At 44.8% G+C, this 24696-nt stretch overlaps 1 protein-coding gene across 4 annotated transcripts in view; it reads left to right on the top strand.

Moving 5' to 3' along the window:
- LOC140203249 (dynein axonemal assembly factor 8) overlaps positions 1-24696 on the top strand; it is a 164191-nt gene that overhangs the window by 33669 nt on the left and 105826 nt on the right. For 2 of the 4 annotated variants that reach the window (XM_072269259.1, XM_072269260.1), the window contains exons 9-10: positions 15201-15539; positions 23294-23453. In XM_072269259.1, coding sequence (XP_072125360.1) covers positions 15201-15539; positions 23294-23453 — 499 coding nt within the window. The remainder of the gene's footprint in view (positions 1-15200; positions 15540-23293; positions 23454-24696) is intronic. The other 2 variants (XM_072269261.1, XM_072269262.1) reach the window with 2 other exon arrangements.

The raw sequence follows: 24696 nt of genomic DNA, 5'->3' as shown, positions 1-24696 counted from the left end.
CTTCCAGGGTCTCATTATCTCGTGGAGTCGTGTGTCCGTTGCCTTAGCGAACCTGTCCCTTTTTATCCCCCTGCTGGGGTATCGCCTGTCCATCAAACTTCAAACAGTTCAGGGTTCAAAGCCACCGGTCTCTGACAATACTCGGAACTGTGCCTCCTTTCGGTAATCTCTCTCGTCTCTCTCTTACTTGCACCTTGCATGTTCCCCCATTGTCCTCTTATCGGCATCAATCTTCTGATAACTGGTTCTTTTGTCACATCCCTACCCTTCAAAGGACTTTTACCGGGGTAAAAATAATAGGCAGGAATACATTCTTAGATACACACAAATACACATGTTCATCAGCTGTTTGGCTAATACGGAGAATTTTAAGTTGTCAACATCTGACAGACAGTCAGCAATCACATTTTCCGTTCCTTTTATATGTGTTATTTTAATAATCCTCTAAGACCAGGCTCCAATTAGCAAACTTCATAGTGGCGGAAAACACTAATGAATTATGATCAGTGTAACTTCTGAGTGGTTTTCGCCCCGGACACAGATAACAAGGGTCGTCCCATACCAACTTAGCATTCTTTGGCAAGGGCTTAGTAAGAGGGTGGGTACTATCCGCAAAGTTGTTTTTTTTCTTCTGCAAAACTTCCGATAGTACCCCACCATCTCCAAGAACCTTCTCCGGGCTCTCTTGTCTGTCGGGGTGGGGACTTCAGAGACAGCCCGCACCTCAGCTTGCATCGGAGCCAGCTGCCCCTGTCCTACCACAAATCCCAGATAAGTGACCTTCACGCGGCCAATCTCACTTTTTGCGAGGTTCACTGTCAGGCTGGCTTCAGACAGCCATCTAAACAGCTCCTCTACCACCATAATGTGCTCCCCCCACATGTCACTCCAGAACCCTACATTGCCAATATACACTTCTGTGCTCTTTAGCCCGTTTGTCACTGAATTAATCTTTCTGTAGGGGTGTTGCTCACTAGGCTGGTCTGAGGTGACCACAACATCATGCACCGTCCCTCTGCATCGCCTCGGGACATACATCTGCGTGCCGGTTAATTAGCTTTATCATTGGCCCCCTTTGTTCGGGGGTTAAGGGAGAGAACTCATCAGCAAAGTCGGTCGACACAATAGGGTTCTCCCATCTGGTCAGCACCACACTTATCTTTTCAAAATGGGTTTTCCCCTTATCAGGTGGCACCCTAGCCTCATTAATTGTCATGATATCACCAGCTAGATCTGTTTTCTGATTGTGGTGAGCTTTTAACATGTTAATAGCCTCTAACTGTGTTAACTCACGTCTACAATAGTCAGTAACATCCTTCCTCCTGTGCAGCCAGTAAAACTCTTTCATGATTCCGCCGACTGCTTTCCTCCCCCGAAAATGTCCACCGAGGGGTATCTTGTGGGCCAGGTTAAGAATCTCATCCCCATAAATTTTTGTCACCATCCCCCATTCCTCATCTGCGGGCATGGTACTTGGTCTCCCTTTCTTCCTTAGCACTCCCTCCTCCACACAATATCCTACTGGCTCCTTTTTTAATTCTGCTTCAGAGAGAGCTGTCCCCGTCAAAACCATCAGCTCCTCGTCTCGCTCCTGTGTCTGTACAGAGTCCTTCCTTGCTAATGCCAAGTCAGCCTCAACTCCCTCACTTCCCCCTGTTTCACTACGCTCCTTCTTTTCACTTTCTACCTCCCCCTGGTACAAGGCTGGTAGAAACGTCTCAGCTAAATTTACTTCGGCAGCCTTTCTGGACACACGCCGAGTCACTGCGCAACCAGGATGAACCTGTGAGTCCATGGGCGGGGCCTCAATGCTGGCAGGCTGGCCTGTCAGTTTTACTGCTGAGAACACATTTCTGCCGGCGAGGTCATTACCGAGTAAGACTTCCACGCCTTTCATCGGTAATTCGGGCCTCACCCCGATCGTGACTAGTCCAGAGACCAAGTCGCTTTGTAGGTGTATCTGGTGCAAAGGCACTGCTTCAGTCCCTTGCCCAATGCCCTTGACCATGACCTCCCCAGTCTGGGTCTCTGAACTAAACTCTAATACACTCTTTAATATCAATGACTGACACGCTCCAGTGTCTCTCCAGATCCGCACTGGAATGGGGTTTAACCCCTCCTTCACCGAAACCAATCCGGCCGAGATAAACCTCTCGCGCCCTTCCTGAACTTTATCAGGCCTCTCCTTCCCCAGCGGTTTGTTTACCAACTCAATACAGCCAGTCAGAACTGCCGTTTTTCCTTTTCCCGTCTCCTTCTTTGGGGCAAAGCACCTGGACGCAAAGTGACCGGCTTTCCCGCAATTATAACATACGACCCCAGGGACTTCCTACCAGACTGCTCCCGGTCTACCTTATCCTTCTCACTGGTCCCCGGCTTACTTTCTGACTTTTCTGGCGGACTCTCCCCGCCGTCCTGACTACCCTTCTGGTAGCCTTTACTCGGGGCAAACTTCGTTTTATGTGTCAACGCGTACTCATCCGCTAACTTAGCAGTTGTGACTAAAGTGTCTGCCTCCTTCTCATCTAGGTAGGGTCTCATACCGTCAGGGACACAATCTTTAAACTGCTCAATTAGGATCAGCTGTAGCAGTCTGTCATAATCCCCATCTACCCCCTTCGAGGCGCACCAACGCTCACAATATGTCTGCATCTCACGGGCAAACTCTTAAATACGTGCGGTCCCACTGCTTCCTCGCATTCCGGAACCTCTGCCAGTATGCCTCCGGGACCAACTCATAAATCCTGAGGATGGCCTCTTTCACCACCTCATACCTCTGGGCATCTTCCGCGGACAAAGCCGAGTAAGCTTGTTGGGCTTTTCCTTTAAGTACACTCTGAAGCAAAGCAGCCCACTTATCCCTCGGCCAGTCCTGACTTGCAGAAACTTTTTCGAAATGGAGAAAGTACTGATCCACATCGGTATCGTCAAATGGGGGAACCAGCCTAACCTCCTGGGTCTCCCTGAGCCCTCCACCTTGGTTCGGCATGGCCCCCTGCTCTGCCCTTATCCTTAATTTCTCCAGCTCGAATTTCCTTTCCCTCTGCCTCTCTTCTCACTCCAACTGCCTCTCTCTCTCTTGCCATTCTAACTGTCTCTCTCTCTCTTCTCGTTGTCATTCTAACTGTTTCTCTTCGTGTTCTAGTTGCCGTACCCGAAACTCGTGCTCGAGTCTCAATTTTTCAAGCTGCACCTGTACTGCGTCTCCATCAGGTTTTCCAATAGATATCACCTCCAGCTCCCCTTGGGGAAACACACCTTTAGACACATAATGCTCTACGATAGCTCTGTCCTCATTGTCGACTTCCCCTTAACAAGATTCAACCGTTTGGCCACAGCTGCCAATTCCGCTTTCCTGGCATCCTCTAATGCCTCCGAGGTCGGCGCCTTTAGAAATTCCTCAATGTCCATTTCTGCTGTTTGCCTTTACTTTCTTTCAGGAATTTTAACCCAATCAATTTACCCCGTCCCAAATTTAGCGTTCAAAATCCCGGACGAGAGCCCCACTTATGTTACGTACCCCGTAACTGGGTTGCCAAACCAGCAGAAATGGACCACTTAGTTGGAATCTGGATTACTGGAACTAAGAAAGTTTTATTAGAGAAATAAGTAACACAGTACTCTAATCAAAAGGATATAAATGCAACAGTTTAGCAATGATAAAACACACATGTACACAGAACTAGGATAATAGGATCAATCAAGCTCTATCGCAGTCTAGGGGTAAATGACCAGTTTCAAGTGACGCAAAGTTCAGTTCAATTGAGTTCAGTTCAGTTCACAGTAATCACTGTTGTGCCGTTGGGGCGGAGAGAAGAGAGAGAGCGAAAGCGAATGAATATTCAGAACGGATTCCACACAGACCTTCGATATTCCTCGCAGTTAGCTTTCGGGTGAGCCCTTTGTAATGTCTTCTGAGGTCACCGACTGTGACCCCTCCGTTCCAGATACGATCGTTCTTCAGCGGTGAACCCGGCACCCAGGCAAGGGCGGACGCACACACCAGGTTCCCGCCGCTGTATCTTTCTACCCTGCGCGTCTATGGCTGGTCCCACGACCAGACCTCAAAAACTCCCACCAACCTGTGGGGGTACACTGCTTCCAGGGTCTCGTTACCTCATGGAGTCGTGTGTCTGTTGCCTTAGCGAACCTGTCCCTTTTTATCCCCCTGCTGGGGTATCGCCTGTCCATCAAACTTCAAACAGTTCAGGGTTCAAAGCCACCGGTCTCTGACAATACTCGGAACTGTGTCTCCTTTCGGTAATCGCTCTCGTCTCTCTCTTATTAGCACCTTGCATGTTCCCCCATTGTCCTCTTATCAATCTTCTGATAACTGGTTCTTTTGTCACAATATCTCTTCTTCACTGATGATCAACACTGCCAAATCTCAGGGGTGTGTGCTTAGCCCAATGCTCTACTCCCTCCATATCCATGACTGTGTGGCTAGATATAGCTCAAATATCATCTATAAATTTGCTGATGTTACAACCACTGTTGGTAAAACCTCCGCTGGAGATGAGAGGGCATACAGTAGTGAGATATACCAGCTAGTCGAGTGGAGTCACAGCATAATCTTGCACTCAAAGTCAGTAAGACCAAAGACCTACCACACACAAAGCCATGCTGAATACCTTTAGTCAGTCCATGTCTGTACAAATACTTATATATCCAGTCCCTTAGAATACCCTCTTATAACTTTCCCACAACTGATGTCAGACTCAATGGCCTATAATTTCCTGGTTTCTGTTTAAGTCTTTTTTAAACAGCAGAGCAACATTGGCTATCCTCCAATCCTCTGGTATTTCTCCTGTCGCTAAGGATGTTTTAGTTATTTCTGCTAGGGCCCCAGCAATTTCTGCACTTGCCTCCTGTCGGGTCCAAGGGAACACGTTCTCAGGCCCTGGGACTTAGGGCAGCAATTACCTCCTTCTCTGTAATCTGTATAGGGTCCATTAAGTTGATAACACTTTGCCTCACTGCTATAGACTCTGTATCCATCTCTTGAATAAATACAGATGCGAAGAACATATTTATGATCTCTCCCATCTGTTTGACTCCACACATGGATTACCATGCTGGTCTTCCAGAGGACCAATTCTATTCCTTACAATCCTTTTTCTCTTAACATAACTGTAGAATCCCTTAGGATTTTCCTTCACCTTGTCTGCTAAAATAACTTCATGCCTTCTTTTAACCTTCCTGATTACTCTTGCACTTCTTGTACTCCATTAGCACCTCATTTGTTCCTACTTGCCTATATTTGCTATGCATCTCATTTTTTCCACTTAACCAGGGCTTCAGTATCTCTTTGAAACCAAGGTTCTGTACACCTGCTGTCTTTACCTTTTATTCTGACAGACACATACAAACTTTGCAGTCTTAAGATATGTGTTGTTTTTGAAGCCTCCCACTACTCAAGTACACCTTTGTTAGGAAAACAGTCTGTCCCAATCCACATTTGCCAGATCATTTCTGATACCATCAAAATTGGCCTTTCTCCAATTTAGAACCTCAGCTTGCAGACCAAACCTTTTTATTTTTGCAGATTTACTTGAAACTAATGACATTACGGTTACTGAATGCAAAGTGTTCCCCTACACTTCTGACACCTGCTCTGTCTCATTCCTTAATAGCAGATAGAGTGTCGCATGTTCTCTTGTTGGGACTCCTCTGTACTGATGAAGGAAACTTTCCTGAACACATTTGACAAGTTCTATCCCATCTAGTCCTACAGTATGGGATTCCCAGTCAATATGTGGAAAGTTAAAATCACCTACAATAACAACCTAATGTTTCTAATGAGCCTGTGATCTCTTAACAAATTTTTTTCTTGGTCCCTAAAACTACTGGGTGGTCTGTAATATAGCCACATTAATATGTTATGTGTTATGTAAAATAGCCCATATATAGTCTCAGGTCTACCCATAACGCCTCACTAATCGAGTTCTTCAGTCTGTCCTGACAGAACACTGCCGTGACGCTTTCCCTGACTAGTAACGCCACCTCTCCTCCTTTAATCTCTCCATCTCAATAACTTCTAAAGCAACAAAACCGCGTAATATTGAGCTGCCTGTCCTGCCCCTCCTGCGGCCAAATCCTACTAATGGCTACAACATTATAATTCCAGTGTTGATCCATGCCCTGAGTTCATCCGCCTTTCCTACGACACTTCTTGCATTGAAATATATGCAGCTCAAGGCACTAGTCACACTATGTTCAACCTTTTGATTTATGACTTTGTCTGAGATCTTACCAACATCTTCCTCCACAACTTCTCCACAACCTGTTCAGGCACTCTGGTTCCCATCCCCCTGCAACTCTAGTTTAAACCCCACCGTGCAGCATTAACAAACCTTCCTGCTAGGATATTAGTCCCCCTCCAGGTCAAGTGCAAACCATCCCACCTACCCTGGAGGAGAGTCCAATCATCCAAAAATCTTATGCTCTCCCTCCTACACCAACTCCTTAACCATGTATTAAACTGTATAATCTTCCATGTTCTGGCCTCATTAGCATATGGTATAGGTACCCTTGAGGTGCCGCCCTTTAGCTTGGCACCTAACACCCTGAACTCCCAATGCAGAACCTCATCACTTGTCCTACCCATGCCATTGGTACCTACATGGACCACGACCTCTGTTCCACAGAACTTCCTCTCTGTTTCCCTATCTAACAAATCCCCTATCACCAGAGCATGCCTCTGCTCCCCCTCTTCCCTCTGAGTCACAGAGACAGACTCAGTGCCAGAGACTGTGACTTTCCTCTGCTAGGTCAACCCCCCACCCCCACCAACAGTATCTAAAGTGATATATCTGTTGATGAGGAGACATGGGTGTAACTACCTTCTATATGTCCTCTCTATCACCCCCTCAGCCTCCTGAATGATCCAGAGTTCATCCAGTTCCAACCCCAACTCCTTGTCGCAGTTTGTTAGAAACTGCAGTTGGATGCACTTCTTACAACTGTCGTCGTCAGGGTCACTGGATGTTTCCCTGCCTTCCCCCATCCTGCAAGAGTAGCATTCAACTATCCTGCCTACCATCTGTACTGTCCTAGTTGAGCAGATATAAAGAAGGGAAGGGGAAAAAAAACTTAACCTAGAGCTTTTCTTTTCTTTGCTTTTTCTGACGGAAGCCTCTCTTCGCTGAAGCAACAAAAAGGTAAAGCCCCAAGATCACCACTCTGACTTTGTCCACTCAGACACTGGCTGCTGCACTCGTCCCTGCCTTCCTTTAATTTGCTCTTGCTAATCAATCCCAAGCACCGACTGGTTGCTGGTCAACGCTTAATTATGCTGCCATGATCTGCTGTTGCCATTTTTCTACTCAGGCAGTGGACCGGAGTGAGAGTCCCTCCTTTCAAACTTCCGATGTCCGGATTGGTTGCCGGTCAAAGCTCTATTATGCTGCCGTGATCTGCTGCTGCCTTTTTCTTCTCAAGCAGTGGACCTGAGTAAAATCTCCTTTCAAACTTCTGATTAGTCGCTAGTCAGAAGCCAGAGTGGTCGCCTCTCTGGTTGAAGCCCTACAACTAGTGGTGTTCCACAGGGATCGGTGCAGGGTCCGTTGTTATTTGTCATCCATATCAGCAATCTGTACCACTGGATGACATGAAGCTTGGGGTGTAGTGGACAATGAGGAAGGCTGTTAAATCTTGTAGCGGGATCTGGACCAGCTGGAAAAATGGCCTGAGAAATAGCTGATGGAATTTAATGCAGACAAGTGTGAGGTGTTGCACTTTAGGAGGACCAGCCAGGGTAGGTCTTGTATTGTGAATAGTAAAGCACTGAGGGATGTGGTAGAACAAAGGGATCTGGGAATACAGATCCATGATTCATTGGAAGAAATATCACAGGTAAATAGGGTATTAAAGATAACTTTTTACACATTGTCCATAAGTTAAAGTATTTTTTCAGAAGTTGAGATGTTATGTTGAAGTTATATAAGATGTTGATGAGGCCTAATTTGGAGTATTGTGTGTAGCTTTGATCACCACCTACAGGAAAGATGTAAATAAGGTTGAGACAGTGCAGAGAAAATTTACAAGGATGTTACTGGCTCTAAAGGACCTGAGTAAAATGGAAAGATTGAATAGGTTAAGACTTTATTCCTTGGAACATTAAGACTGAGAGGAGCTTTGATCAAAGTATGCATAATTATGAGGGGTATTGATTGGGTAAATGCAAGCAGGCTTTTTCCACTGAGGTTGGCTGAGACTACAACCAGAGGTCATGGGTTAAGGGTGAAAGCTGAAATATTTAAGGGGAACGTGAGGGGGATCTTCTTCACTCAGAGGGTGGTGAGAGTGTAGAATGACCTACCAGCGGAAGTAATGGATGCAACATTTAAGAGAAATTTGGATAGGTACATGGATAGGAAAAGTATGGAGGGCTGTGGTCCTTGTCCAGGTCAACAGGACTACACAGAATAATGGTTTGGCACAGACTAGGTAGGCTGAAGGGCCTCTTTCTGTGCTGTAGTGTTCTATTACTTTATGTCTCTGTCTGATTTAATATCACTGGCATTTGTTGTGAAATTTGTTGGTTTGTGGCAGCAGTACAGTGTAATACCTGATAGCAAAAAAAACTATAAATTACAACAAGAAATATCATCATCATTATGTACCGTGCCATATAACGTGGGTGATCATGGTCTCTCCTCTGTCTTTAATCTAAGAAGTTCTAAAAATCTCTTCAAAACTTTTTCCTGTCCATTCCTTGATGTAACTCATGAATGCCATGCGCCGTCGACAGCGACTTTTTCTTTCATCAATTTATAACCATATAACAATTACAGCATGGAAACAGGCCATCTTGGCCCTTCTAGTCCATGCTGAACTCTTACTCTCACCTAGTCCCACCGACCTGCACTCAGCCCATAACCTTCCATTCCTTTCCTGTCCATATATCCATCCAATTTAACTTTAAACGACAACATTGAACCTGCCTCAACCACTTCTGCTGGAAGCTCATTCCACACAGGTACCACCCTCTGAGTAAAAAAGTTCCCCCTCATGTTACCCCTAAACTTTTGCCCTTTACAAATTAGCATACAAATTAGCCAGAGAAAGTGGCTCACCTGAGGACTGGGAGAAATTCAGAGTTCAGCAGAGGAGGACAAAGGGCTTAATTAGGAAGGGGAGAAAAGATTATGAGAGAAAACTGGCAGGGAACATAAAAACGGACTGTAAAAGCTTTTATAGATATGTAAAAAGGAAAAGACTGGTAAAGACAAATGTAGGTCCCCTGCAGACAGAAACAGGTGAATTGATTATGGGGAGCAAGGACATGGCAGACCAATTGAATAATTACTTTGGTTCTGTCTTCACTAAGGAGGACATAAATAATCTTCCAGAAATAGTAGGGAACAGAGGGTCCAGTGAGATGGAGGAACTGAGCGAAATACATGTTAGTAGGGAAGTGGTGTTAGATAAATTGAAGGGATTGAAGGCAGATAAATCCCCAGGGCCAGATGGTCTGCATCCTAGAGTGCTTAAGGAAGTAGCCCAAGAAATAGTGGATGCATTAGTGATAATTTTTCAAAACTCGTTAGATTCTGAACTAGTTCCTGAGGATTGGAGGGTGGCTAATGTAACTCCACTTTTTAAAAAAGGAGGGAGAGAGAAACCGGGAAATTATAGACCGGTTAGCCTAACGTCGGTGGTGGGGAAACTGCTGGAGTCAGTTATCAAGGATGTGATAACAGCGCATTTGAAAAGCGGTGAAATGATCGGACAAAGTCAGCATGGATTTGTGAAAGGAAAATCATGTCTGACGAATCTCATAGAATTTTTTGAGGATGCAACTAGTAGAGTGGATAGGGGAGAACCAGTGGATGTGGTATATTTGGATTTTCAAAAGGCTTTTGACAAGGTCCCACACAGGAGATTAGTGTGCAAACTTAAAGCACACAGTATTGGGGGTAAGGTATTGGTGTGGGTGGAGAATTGGTTAGTAGACAGGAAGCAAAGAGCGGGAATAAACGGGACCTTTTCAGAATGGCAGGCGGTGACTAGTGGGGTACCGCAAGGCTCAGTGCTGGGACCCCAGTTGTTTACAATATATATTAATGACTTGGATGAGGGAATTAAATGCAGCATCTCCAAGTTTGCAGATGACACGAAGCTGGGTGGCAGTGTTAGCTGTGAGGAGGATGCTAAGAGGATGCAGGGTGACTTGGATAGGTTGGGTGAGTGGGCAAATTCATGGCAGATGCAATTTAATGTGGATAAATGTGAAGTTGTCCACTTTGGTGGCAAAAATAGGAAAACAGATTATTATCTGAATGGTGGCCGATTAGGAAAAGGGGAGGTGCAACGAGACCTGGGTGTCATTATACACCAGTCATTGAAAGTGGGCATGCAGGTACAGCAGGCGGTGAAAAAGGCGAATGGTATGCTGGCATTTATAGCGAGAGGATTCGAGTACAGGAGCAGGGAGGTACTACTGCAGTTGTACAAGGCCTTGGTGAGACCACACCTGGAGTATTGTGTGCAGTTTTGGTCCCTTAATCTGAGGAAAGACATCCTTGCCATAGAGGGAGTACAAAGAAGGTTCACCAGATTGATTCCTGGGATGGCAGGACTTTCATATGAAGAAAGACTGGATGAACTGGGCTTGTACTCGTTGGAATTTAGAAGATTGAGGGGGGATCTGATTGAAACGTATAAAATCCTAAAGGGATTGGACAGGCTAGATGCAGGAAGATTGTTCCCGATGTTGGGGAAGTCCAGAACGAGGGGCCGCAGTTTGAGGATAGAGGGGAAGCCTTTTAGGACCGAGATTAGGAAAAACTTCTTCACACAGAGAGTGGTGAATCTGTGGAATTCTTGCCACAGGAAACAGTTGAGGCCAGTTCATTGGCTATATTTAAGAGGGAGTTAGATATGGCCCTTGTGGCTACGGGGGTCAGGGGGTATGGAGAGAATGCTGGGGCGGGGTTCTGAGTTGGATGATCAGCCATGATCATAATAAATGGCGGTGCAGGCTCGAAGGGCCGAATGGCCTACTCCTGCACCTATTTTCTATGTTTCTATGTCTATGTTTAACTCTCAACTCATGTCCTCTTGTTTGAATCTCCCCCACTCTCAATGGAAAAAGCCTATCCACATCAACTCTATCAATCCCCCTCATAATTTTAAATACCTCTGTCAAGTCCCCCCTCAACCTTCTATGCTCCAAAGAATAAAGACCCAACTTGTTCAACCTTTCCCTGTAGCTTAGGTGATGAAACCCAGGTAACATTCTAGTAAATCTTCTCTGTACTCTCTCTAATTTGTTGACATCTTTCCTATAATTCGGTGACCAAAACTGTACACAATACTCCAAATTTGGCCTCACCAATGCCTTGTACAATTTCAGCATTACATCCCAACTCCTATACTCAATGCTCTGATTAATAAAGGCCAGCATACCAAAAGCTTTCTCCACCACCCTATCCACATGAGATTCCACCTTCAGGGAACTATGCACCATTATTCCTAGATCCCTTTGTTCTACTGCATTCTTCAATGCCTTACCATTTACCATGTATGTCCTATTTTGATTAGTCCTAACAAAATGTAGCACCTCACATTTATCAGCATTAAACTCCATCTGCCATCTTTCAGCCCACTCTTCTAACTGGCCTAAATCTCTCTGCAAGCTTAGAAAACCTACTTCATTATCCACAACTCCACCTATCTTAGTATCATCTGCATACTTACTCATCCAATTTACCACCCCATCATCCAGATCATTAATGTATATGACAAATAACATTGGACCCAGTACAGATACCTGAGGCACACCACTAGTCACCAGCCTCCAATCTGACAAACAGTTATCTACCAGCACTCTCTGGCGTCTCCCATCCAGCTACTGCTGAATCCATTTTACTACTTCAATATTAATACCTAACGATTGAACCTTCCTAACCAACCTTCCATGTGGGACCTTGTCAAAGGCCTTACTGAAGTCCATATAGACAACATCCACCGCTTTACCGTCATCAACTTCCCTAGTAACCTCTTCAAAAAATTCAATAAGATTTGTCAAACCTGACCTTCCACGTACAAATCCAAGTTGACTATTCCTAATCAGACCCTGTCTATCCAGATAATTATATATACTATCTCTAAGAATTTGCCCACCACTGACGTCAAACTCACAGGCCGATAATTGCTAGGTTTAGTCTTAGAACCCTTCTTTAAACAATGGAACAACATGAGCAATACGCCAATCCTCCGGCACCATCCCCGGTTCTAATGACATTTGAAATATTTCTGTCAGAGCCCCTGCTATTTCCACACTAACTTCCCTCAAGGTCCTAGAGAATATCTTGTCAGGACCCGGAGACTTATCCAACTTTATATTCCTTAAAAGCTCCAGTACTTCCTCTTCTTTAGTCATCATAGTTTCCATAACTTCCCTACCTGTTTCCCTTATCTTACACAATTCAATATCCTTCTCTTTGGTGAATACCGAAGAAAAGAAATTGTTCAGAATCTCCCCCATCTCTTTTGGCTCCACACATAGCTGTCCACTCTGATTCTCTAAGGGACCAATTTTATCCCTCACTATCCTTTTGCTATTAATATAACCGCAGAAACCCTTGGGATTTATTTTCACCTTACTTACCAAAGCAGCCTGATATCTTCTTTTAGCTTTTCTAATTTCTTTCTTAAGATTCTTTTTACATTCTTTATATTCCTTGAGCACCTCATTTACTCCATGCTGCCTGTATTTATTGTAGATATCTCTCTTTTTCCAAACCAGGTTTCCAATATCCTTTGAAAACCGTGGCTCTCTCAAATTTTTAATCTTTCCTTTCAACCTAACAGGAACGTAAAGATTCTGTACTCTCAATATTTCACCCTTAAATGACCTCCATTTCTCTATTACATCCTTCCCATAAAACAAATTGTCCCAATCCACTCCTTCTAAATCTTTCGCATCTCCTCAAAGTTAGCCTTACTCCAATCAAAAATCTCAACCCTGGGTCCAGACCTATCCTTCTCCATAATTATATTGAAACTAATGGCATTGTGATCACTGGACCTGAAGTGCTCCCCAACACAAACCTCCATCACCTGACCTACCTCATTCCCTAACAGGAGATCCAACACTGCCCTTTCTCTAGTTGGTACCTCTGTGTATTGCTGCAAAAGCTATCCTGCACACATCTTACAAACTCCAAGCCATCCAGCCCTTTTACAGTATGGGCTTCCCAGTCTACGTGTGGAAAATTAAAATCTCCCACAATCACAACCTTGTCTTTACTACAAATATCTGCCATCTCCTTACAAATTTGCTCCTCCAATTCTCGATCCCCATTTGGTGGTCTATAATAAACCCCTGTAAGCGTCACTACACCTTTCCCATTCCTCAATTCCACCCAAATAACCTCCCTGGGCAAGCCCTGTAATCTATCCTGCCAGAGCACCACTGTAATATTTTCTCTGACAAGCAATGCAACACCTCCCTGTCTTGTCCTTCGGATTCTATCACACCTGAAGCAATTAAATCCAGGAATATTTAGTTGCCAATCACACCCCTCCTGTAACCATGTTTCACTAATAGCTACCACATCATACTTCCAGGTATCAATCCATGCTTTAAGCTCATCCACCTTTCTTACAATGCTCCTAGCATTAAAATTAATGCATTTAAGAAATTTTCCACTTCTTACTCTCTGTTTATCACTAACATTGCAAACAACTTTACTATTTTCTTTTTCTCCCCCTCCCCTACATCTGTTCCTACACTCTTGTTCCCCTCCCCCCTTGTATCTAGTTTAAATCCACCGGAGCCTCTCTAGCAAACCTACCTGCAAGAATATTTGTACCCCTCCAGTTCAGATGTAAACCGTCCCGCTGGAACAGGTCCCACCTTCCCTGGAAAACTGCCCAATTATCTATAAATCTGAAGCCCTCCCTCCTGCACCATGTCTTCAGCCACCTGTTGATCTGCGCTATCTTACTATTTCTAAATCCGCCTGCACGTGGCACTGGTAGCAATCTTGAGATTGCTCTCCTGGAAGTCCTGTCCTTTAACTTGGCGCCTAACTCCCTGAACTTACTTTTCAGAACCTCCTCACTCTTCCTACCCACGTCATTGGTCCCTACATAGACCACGACATCTGGCTGCTGATTTTTCCTGTCATTGTAAGATATTCGAGCTTCTCTTTCCTACATGTCTCGGAAGCTCCAGCTGCTGTTTCCTGGTTGGTGATATCAGCTCTCTTCTTATTCCAGCTTTTCACAACACTTCCTCATGATATTTTTATTAATTTTCTCAAAAACCACATCTCTGCAGCTTGGAGTCTTCCCTCATTTTGCTTTGATATTGTCCAACATTCACTTCCATATGTTAGTGTGGAATGAATGTAGCCCTGCAACACACTGAGTTTCGTACCGAGAGAAGTTACGTTATTCTTTAATCATGGTCATGGATAGAGAATGAATAATAAGAGGTATACATATAAAAATAAATTAAATAAGTAGTGCAAAAAGAGAGTAAGATATAGAGAGGTAATGTTCATGGATTGGTTCTCCATACAGAAATTTGATGGTGGAGGGGAAGAAGCTACTGAGTATGTGTCTTCAGGCTCCTGTACCTCATCCCTGATGGCAGCAATGAGAACAGGGCACGAGCGGAAAGCCAACTATACATTGGTGTGTAGGACAAATCAGGAACAATGACTTCTTCCAGATTCAAGCGTCTGCATTCTCTTTTGTCTTGGAGAATGATGAGCTGACTTGTAAACACAAGCGATTCTGCAGATGCTGGAAATCTTGAACAACACGCACAAAATGCCAGAGGACCTCAGCAGGTCAGCTGGCATTGACGGAGGGGAATAAACAGTCAATGTTTCAAGCCAAGACCCTTCACCGGGATCCTTCATGTCAATATTGATCTTTTTGCAATTCCACCAAAAGATGAAGGTGACTGTTTTCCATCTCACCATGAGCCTGTACAAGGGACAGATCTGTCTTGTTGGGTCACAACAGGGCAGGGAGGAGCACCACCTTGTCTGTGCTTACAGTTAGGCCCAGGGTATCTGACTTTTCTCTGAAGTGAATAATGGAAGAGGATGCAGAGAGTTACGGACTGAAATGTTGACTGTTTATTCCCCTCCTGCTGAGTTCCTTCAGCATTTTGTGTGATGAGCCATGGGCCATATTGACATCTCTGATCGTACTATGTTGTCTATCAAATGCAGTGACTGTACGGGGAAAAGCATGCTGCTTAGGCATCTACGTAAAGGCTCTGTCAACTCCTCAAAGATTCCAGGAAAAGATTCCAGTTGTGCCCTTGAGCAGCCAACTGCAACACATGTGGAAACCAGAGTGCAGAAGAAGAGAAGAAAACTAAGGCCAGAGAGCAGAATGACCGTCAGTGAACAAGAGGAAATGTCTGTGGCTCGAGGCTGCAGCATGGAGAGGGGACGTCAGGAGGTGCCTAGCACTCGTGGTGACCAGCTGACTGGCAGGTGTGCTTCAACAGTCAACAGTGAGACAGAGCCGTTGTGGGAAAAGCACCAGCCTGCAAGTGAAAACAGGTTAGGGCATTTCAGAGGAGAGCTATACTTTGGGTGATCCACCCTGACACTGTTACCCCAGGACCAGTTCCTCACCCTGACACCAGTACCTCAGGACCAGTTCCTCCCCCTGACACCAGTACCTCAGGACCAGTTCCTCCCCCTGACACTGGTACCCCAGGACCAGTTCCTCCCCCTGACACCAGTACCTCAGGACCAGTTCCTCCCCCTGACACCAGTACCTCAGGCACCAGAATCAGAATCGGGTTTATTATCACAAGCATGTGACATGAAATTTGTTAATTTAGCAGCAGCAGTTCAATGCAATACATAAAATAGAAGAAAAAAACAAAATAAAATAATAATAAATCATATATTAAATGTATATTGAATAGATTAAAAATCATGCAAAAAACAAATAATATATATTAAAAAAGTGAGATTGTGTCCAAGGGTTCAATGTCCATTCAGGAATCGGATGGTAGATGGGAAGAAGCTGTTCCTGAATCGCTGAGTGTGTGCCTTCAGGCTTCTATATCTCCTACCTGATGGTAACAGTGAGAAAAGGGCATGCCCTGGGTGCTGGAGGTCCTTAATAATGGATGCTGCCTTTCTGAGGCACCTCTCCGATGTCCTGGGTACTTTGTAGGCTAGTGCCCAAGATGGAGCTGACTAGATTTACAAGCTGCTGCAGCCAGCTTCTTTCGATCCTGTTCAGTAGCCCCCAAATACCAGACAGTGATACAGCCTGTCAGAATGTTCTCCACGGTACATCTATAGAAGTTTTTGAGTGTATTTGTTGACATGCTAAATCTCTTCAGACTCCTAATGAATATAGCTGCTGTCTTGCCTTCTTTATAATTGCATCTATATGTTGGAACCAGTTAGATCCTCAGAGATCTTGACACCAAGGAACTTGAAACTGCTCACTCTCTCCACTTCTTATCCCTCTACAAAGATTGGTATGTGTTCCTTCATCTTACCCTGCACATTATTCTTCTTAGGCACTGGTATAATTGTTGCCTTTTTGAAGCAAGTGGGAACTTCCACCCATAGCAGTGAGAGGTTGGAAATGTCCTTGAATATCCCCGCCAGCTGGTTGGCACAGGTTTTCAGAGCCTTACCAGGTACTCCATCGGCACCTTCTGCCTTGCGAGGGTTCACTCTCTTTAAAGACAGCTTAACATCGGCCTCTGAGACAGAGTTCACAGGGTCATCAGGTGCAGCAGGAATTTTCACAGCTGTAGTTATATTCTCCTATTCAAGGCGGACATAGAAGGTGTTGAGTTCATCTGGTAGTGAAGCATCACTGCCATTCATGCTGTTGGGCTTCGCTTTGTAGGAAGTGATGTCTTGCAAACCCTGCCAGAGATGTCGTATATCCGATGTCGCCTCCAACCTCATTCGAAATTGTCTCTTCACCTTTCAGATAGCCTCCACAAATCATAAAAACATAGAAAGCCTGCAGCACAGTACAGGCCCTTCGGCCCACAATGCTGTGCTGAACAAGTACTTATTTTAGAAATTACCTAGGGTTAACCATAGCCCTCTATTTTTTTTAAGCTCCATGTACCTGTCCAGGAGTCTCTTGAAAGACCCTATCGTTTCTGCCTCCACCACCGTCGCCGGCAGCCCATCCCCCCCCACTCACCACTCCCTGCACAAAAAAAATTACCCCTGACATCTCCTCTGTACCTACTTCCAAGCGCCTTAAAACTGTGCCTTCTCGTGTTAGCCATTTCAGCCCTGGGAAAAAGCCTCTGACTATCCACATGATCAATGCCTCTCATCATCTTATACACCTCTATCAGGTCACCTCTCATCCTCCACCGCTCCAAGGAGAAAACGCCAAGTTCATTCAACCTATTCTCAGAAGGCATGCTCCCCAATCCAGGCAAAATCCTTGTAAATCTCCTCTGCACTCTTTCTATGGTTTCCACATCCTTCCTGTAGTGAGGTGACCAGAACTGAGCACAGTACTCCAAGTGGGGTCTGACCAGGGTCCCATACAGCTGTAATATTACCTCTCAGCTCTTAAACTCAATCCCACGGCCAATGTACCGTATGCCTTCTTAACCACAGAGACAACCTGTGCAGCAGATTTGAGTGTCCTATGGACTCAGACCCCAAGATCCCTCTGACCCTCCACACTGCCAAGAGTTACTATTAATACTATATTCCTCCATCATACTTGACCTACCAAAATGAACCACCTCACACTTATTTGGGTTGAACTCCATCTGCCACTTCTCAGCCCAGTTTTGCATCCTATCAATGTCCCGCTGTAACCTCTGACAGCCCTCCACACTATCCACAACACCCCCAACCTTTGTGTCATCAGCAAACTTACTAACCCATCCCTCCACTTCCTCATCAAGGTCATTTATAAAAATCACGAAGAGTAGGGGTCTCAGAACAGATCCCTGAGGCACACCACTGGTCACCGGCCTCCATGCAGAATATGACCCGTCTGCAACCACTCTTTGCCTTCTGTGGACAAGCCAATTCTGGATCCACAAAGCAATGTCCCCTTGGATCCCATGCCTCCTTACTTTCTCAATAAGCCTTACATGGAGTACCTTATCAAATGCCTTGCTTAAATCCATATACTTTACATCTACTGCTCTACCTGCATCAATGTGTTTAGTCACATCCTCAAAAAATTAAATCAGGCTCGTAAGGCACAACCTGCCTTTGACAAAGCCATGCTGGCTCTTCTTAATTATATTATGCCTCTCAAAATGTTCATAAATCCTGCCTCTCAGGATCTTCTCCATCAACCACTGTAGTAAGACTCACTGGTTTATAATATCCTGGGCTATCTCTCTTCCTTTCTTGAATAAGGAAACAACATCTGCAACCCTCCAATCTTCCAGAACCTCTCCTGTCCCCACTGATGCAAAAATCATTGCCAGAGGATCAACAATCTCCTCCCTCGCCTCCCACAGTAGCCTGGAGTATATCTTGTCTGGTCCCGGAGACTTATCGAATTTGATGTTTTCCAAAAGCTCCAGCACATCCTCCTCCTTAATGTCTATATGCTCAAGCTTTTCAGTCCACTGTAAGTCATCCCTACAATTGCCAAAGTCCTCTTCCATAGTGAATACTGAAGCAAAGCATACTCATTCAGGTTAGAAGATGAATCCTTGAATAAGTCCAGTCCAGTCCACCAATTCAAAGCTGTCATGTAGGCGCTACTGTGCTTCCCCTGTCCATACCTTCTTGGTCCTCACTGCTGGTGCTGCAGTCTTCAGTCTCTGCCTATACTCAGAGAGTAGAAGTACAGCCAGGTGATCAGACTTCCAGAAGTGAGAGCGTGGAATAGCACGGTAGGCATTTCTGATGGTGGGGTAGCAATGGTCCAGTGTATTGTTTCCTCTAGTATTGCAAGTGATCTGTTGATGGTAATTGTTTAGTAATATTTTTCAGACTGGCCTGGTTAAAATCTCCCAAAATGACGGTGAAGGCTTTTAGGGTGCACTGTTTCGTGCATGTTGATCCCATTGCTCAGATTATCTAAAGTCTGATTGACATTGGCCTTTGGTGGAATGTATACTGCTACCAGCAACCAACCCTGACACTAATACCTCAGACACTAACGACCCACCCTGACACTGGTACCTCAGGGACCAGTGACCCACCCTGACACTGATACCCCCCAGGACCAGCTCCCCACTCTGACACTAGTACCGCAACATCTTCAACGTAAATCCCTTCCGGGCCTTGAGACCTGCAGTTTTATGTTATCTCATGCTTCCCCTCTTCTCATTGCTGCCATCAAGGAGGAGGTATAGGAGCCTGAAGGCACACACTCAAAGTTTCAGAAACAGCTTCTTCCCCATTGTCTTTAGATTTCTGATGGCCAATCAACCCATGTATACTACCTGAATTTTTTTCTCTTTCTGTTTGCAATATTTATTTAATTTAACTTTTTCAAACTATGTTTGTTATGTAATTTATACGTTTTTAAAAATATTATGTATTGCTATGTACTGCTGCTGCAAAATTTCACAACGTATGTCAGTGATACTAAACTGATTCTGATTCCAATTAGCTTTAAGGTCTAGTTTAAACCCTGCAATGAGTTATTAAGTCTGTCACGTACGCCGTGATGGGTTAAAGATCCAGCAGAAATGGAAAACACTTTGGAGTCCAATATCGCTATTAACTAATGATATTTATTAGTAACTACGCAATACAGTAAAATATAACCAGATAAATCAAACAGGTTAAAAGTGTTATGTGTATTTATGTGTGTGCACATATAACTCCCAAACTACTGAGCATGGGGGAAACAAGGCTTAGAGTCTTGAGATGGTAAAGTATGAAAGTTCAGTTCATCCATGGAATAGATAATGAGAGAGAGATATTTGTAACCCAGGGTAAATGTCGAGAGAAGGCAATTACATCGACATTCCACAGATTCCACTACAGCAATACAAAATAACAATAGTAGTAGGTTTTATCTCCGAAGTTGTTCCACTCCACACACGAACCGACAGTGATCTTCAACGAATATCCTTTCAACACAAGTGGTACCACACCCGAATTCAGCTACGGGTCATTCCAAAGTGGTGGCCACAGGATACTCAAACAGAATCCACATATGGATTATCACCAACAGTAGCTTATCACTAGGGGGACCCTATTCCAGGGAACCAACCCCAATCACACAACGTGTTATCCACTTATCTAGTTCCATGACATAGGAAATAACTCCAACAGTGATTTGCCACAGGGGTACCTTTCTTCAGTGAACTACCACACCCAAACAAGGGTATCACACAAGTATTATTCGCAAAGGTTCTCCCCTCACCAGAGAACCCACTCCTGTGGATTAACTACGTGATAGTCACACCTTCGTATTTGAATGGAACTCAAACTCACCCTCATGGGCTACTTAGAGAGAGTCCAAACAGTGACCTCTTTGTCACTAGGTCTCTTCTCTTTCAAACCTTCCTCTCCCCTCTGCAAACTTCCTTTAAAGTCACCGAATGTGACCACAACAAGGAGACCATCTTCTGTGCTGGAGTTATCGACCCAGGCAAGGGTTGGACACACGAATAACTCCCCACTGGTCACACCTTTTCCTCACTGTGAGAGCCATTGATCGATTCTCCTGATTGATCCTCCAAAAACCCACCTTTCTGCGGGCACAACAAAGCTCATCCAGTGTCCAAAACCATGTGTCTGTCAGTCTATCAGCTGACCTTCTATTTATCTCACCATGCTGAACACCAGCTGTCCATCAAATAGCTCCTCCTTTCTCTCTCTGTAAGAACACAAAAGCTGCCAGTGTCCTTGCTGAAGTGTAAACATGCTGCAGAGAAACCATAACACCATCTCAAAGCAGTCTTCGTCTCTCCCTCTCTCTTAATAACAAGGTACTTATGTTGAACAACTCTCTCTCTCTTTTTAAAGGTATAGTCCATAGAAAATATGACCCCTAGGGGTACATAACAAGTCATACAACATAGAAACAGGCCCTTTGAACCAGTGCATCCACTTGCCCATCTATACTAATCCCATTTCTCTGCATAAATTTCATCTCCCTCTCTGGTCTGCTCATTCAACTGCCCTATCATTCATCATGACTGATCTAATTTTCCTCTCAACCCCAATTTTCCTCCCAGCCTCCGGCCTTCTTCCCAGATCCCTTCATGCCCTGACCAATCAAGAACCTTTCCATCCCTACCTTAAATATTCTCTGGCTAAAGAAATTCCTCCTCCTCTCTGTTCTAAAAGGACCTGCCTCTATTCTGAGGCTGTGTCCTCTGGTCTTAGATTCTCCCACCATAGGAAACATCCTCTCCACATCCACTCTATCAAGACCTTTTACCATTCTACAGGTTTCAATGAAGTCACCCCTCATGCTTCCAAATTCTAGTGAATACAGGCCCAGAGCAATCAAACGCTCTTCAGATGACAAGCCTTTCAATCCTGGAATCATTTTTGTGAACCTCTTTTCAAACCTCTCCAGTTTCAGCACATTCTTTCTAGGATAAGGGACCCAAACCTGCTCATCATACTCCAAGTGAGGCCTCACCAGTGCTTTATAAGGTATCAGCATTACATCCTTGCTTTTATATTTTAGTCCTCTTGAAGGTATCCTTGAGGGGTTTCTGCACAAGGACTCCTAAGTTCCTTTGAACCTCAGTTTTTTTGTGTGTTTTTATCTCCATTTAGAAAATAGTCAACCCTTTCATTTCTTCTACCAAAGTACATGACCATAGACTTCCTGACCCTGTATTCCATCTACCATTTCTTGAGTCCTGACGAAGGGTCTCAGCCCAAAACATCGACTGTACTTCTTCCTATAGATGCTGCCTGGCCTGCTGTGTTCCACCAGCATTTTGTGTGTGTTGCCTGAAATTCCAGCATCTGCAGGTTTCCTCGTGTTACTATTCTTTGCCCATTATTCTAATCTAAGTCCTTCTGTAGCCTCTCAACTTCCTCAAACTACCTGCCCCTCCACCTATCTTCATATTGTCTGCAAACCTTGCAACAAAGCCATCAATTCATTGACCTATAAAGTAAAAAGGAACACCACTAGTCACGTGCAGCCAGTCAGAAAAAGCTCCCTTTATTCCCAGTCTTTGCCTCCTGCCAATCAGCCATTGCTTTATCTATGCTAGAATCTTTCCTGTAATGCTATGGCCTAATGTGTGGCACCTTGTCAAAGGCCTTCTGAAGATCCAGCTGCACAACATCAATCGATTTTCCATTGTCTATCAGTCAGATTAATCAAAGGTTATGGGGAGAAGGCAGAAGAATGGGGTTGAGAAGGAAAATAAATCATCCATGATGGAATGGCAGAGCAGACTTGATAGGTCAAATAGCCTAATTGTGCTCCTATGTGTCTTAAAGACTCCTTGGGGTTTTGCCAGGCTTGTGTACACTGTTAGATGGTGACTATCACACCAAGCCTGACTGTGTCTGTATCCAACAGATGCAGGTAAATGAATGGAAGGGAGTTTGATGCTTGACGACACTGGGGTGGAAGCGCCAGGCAAGCCGAAGTTTATCTTGTTGCCCCAGCAGCCACACTAGCTTTCTCCAAACTATAACTGATTGGCACAGGGTACCTTGTGCACCAGAGAATAGGGAAAGATTACATCACTGCTAGAACATCAAAGTTTAAAGGAAACTTATTATCAAAATACATACAGTATACAGTATACCACCACGTAGAGCCCTGAGATTTGTTTTCTTGTGGGCATTTACAGTAGGTAGAAAAAACACAATAGAATCAATGAAAGACCACACACAGCAAGACAAACAACCAACCAATGTACAAAAGACAACAAACAAAACAAATATAAAAAAAGTAAAACAAAAAAAAAGGAATAAATATTGAGAACATGAATTGAAGATTCCTTGAAAGTGAGCCATTAGGTTATGGATACAGATCATTGTTGGGGTGACTGGAGTTATCTGCTTCAAGAACCTGATGGTTGAGGGATTAATAACTATTCCTGAATCGGGTGGTGTGAGTCCTTAGGCTCCTGAACCTCCTTCTGGATGGCAGGTGTGAGAAGAGAACTTTCTAAAGGGACAAGGTCCAGCGTGAATTTTGTTTGCTTTCACACCACATTACCTATTAAATAAAAGGAAGCACCTTCATTTCGCTGGGAATCTGTGCTCCATCTGTAGCAATAAGTAACTGATAGGAGCTCCTTTCCCAGTGCTTTGTGATGAAGAGTTCACTGCCCCATGCTATTTCCTTCACCACTGTAAAGTTTGATATAATTTTCACCCAACCATTCCTGTTACAGCCTGAGTCTCGAGGCAGCTGACCGACAGACACGAGAGCGCCACAGGAAGGAGCTGCAGGGCCGGCAGCGGCTGAACAAACAACTGGACAGCCTGAAGCCACTGAGGTCCGTGACAGGGAAGCACCGAAGCGCAGGGGGAACACCGCTCCTGTTCAATACGGTTAGTGCAGAGGCAACGTTCCTCCCTGTCAACACGGTTAATGCAGGCAGAACACCCTCCCCTTCACAAACAAGAACATCTGCAGATGCTGGAAATACAAACAACACACAAAAAATGACGGAGGAACTCAGCATCTATGGGGAAAAGCACAGTCGACGTTTCGGGCAGGATTGGAGAAAAAAAGCTGAGAAGTAGATTTGAAATGTGAGGGGAGGGGAGAGAGAAACAGGTGAAACCTGGAGGGGGGAAAGATAGAGTAAAGAGCTGGGAAATTGATTGGTGAAAGAGACAGAAGGCCATGGAAGAAAGAAAAGGGGGGTGGAGCACCAGAGGGAGGTAATGGGCGGCAAGGAGATAAGGTGAGAGAGGGGAAAGGGGGTGGACGTGAGGTGTGTGGGGGACATTATTAGAAGTTTGAGAAATTGATGTTCATGCCTTCAGGTTGGAGGCTGCCCAAGTGGAATATAAGGTGTTGTTCCTCCAACCCAAGTGTGGCCTCATCACAACAATGGAGGAGGCCATGGATGGGCTTGTCAGAATGGGAATGGGAAGTAGAATTAAAATGGCGGATGGAGCGTCAGTGCTCGGTGAAGTGCTCTCCCAATCTATGTCAGGTCTCACTGATATACCGGAGGCCACACTAATCGACTTTCACCACACAACTTCCCAGCTCTTTACTTCATCCTTCCCCCGACACCCCCACTCCAGTTTCACATATCATCTTGTGTCTCTCTCTCCTCTCCCCACGTCTTTTAAATCTACTCCTCGGCTTTTTTTTTCTCCAGTCCTGTCGAAGGGTTTCGGCCCGAAACATCGACTGTACTCTTTTCCTTGATGCTGCCTGGCCTGCTGAGTCCCTCCAGCATTTTGTGTGTGTTACTACTCCTCTTCACCCTGCTCAGTGTGGAGGGAACGATGTTCTCAATCAGACACAGTTAGTGTAAAGGGAGTATTGCTTATCATCAACGCAGTTACTGTGGAGAGAACGCTGGTCTTCAACAACACGGCTAGTGCGGAGGGAACGTGCTCCTCTTCGACTCAGTTAGTGTAGAGGGAACACTGCGACACTTCAACGCAGAGGGAACTTCGTTCCTCCTCAACACAGTGAGTACAGAGGGAGTGTCACTTGTCTTAAATACAGTTAGTGCAGAGGGAACGTTGTTCTCAATTCAATGAGGTTAATGCAGAGGGAACACTGCACCTCTTCCATGTGATTCGTGCAGAGGGAACTTTTCTCCTTAAA

The sequence above is a fragment of the Mobula birostris genome, chromosome 9 (genome assembly GCF_030028105.1).
Source record: "Mobula birostris isolate sMobBir1 chromosome 9, sMobBir1.hap1, whole genome shotgun sequence".
Lineage (NCBI taxonomy): Eukaryota > Metazoa > Chordata > Chondrichthyes > Myliobatiformes > Myliobatidae > Mobula > Mobula birostris.
Note: the sequence above shows the minus strand (reverse complement) of the source record. Positions and strands in the feature narration are given on the sequence as shown.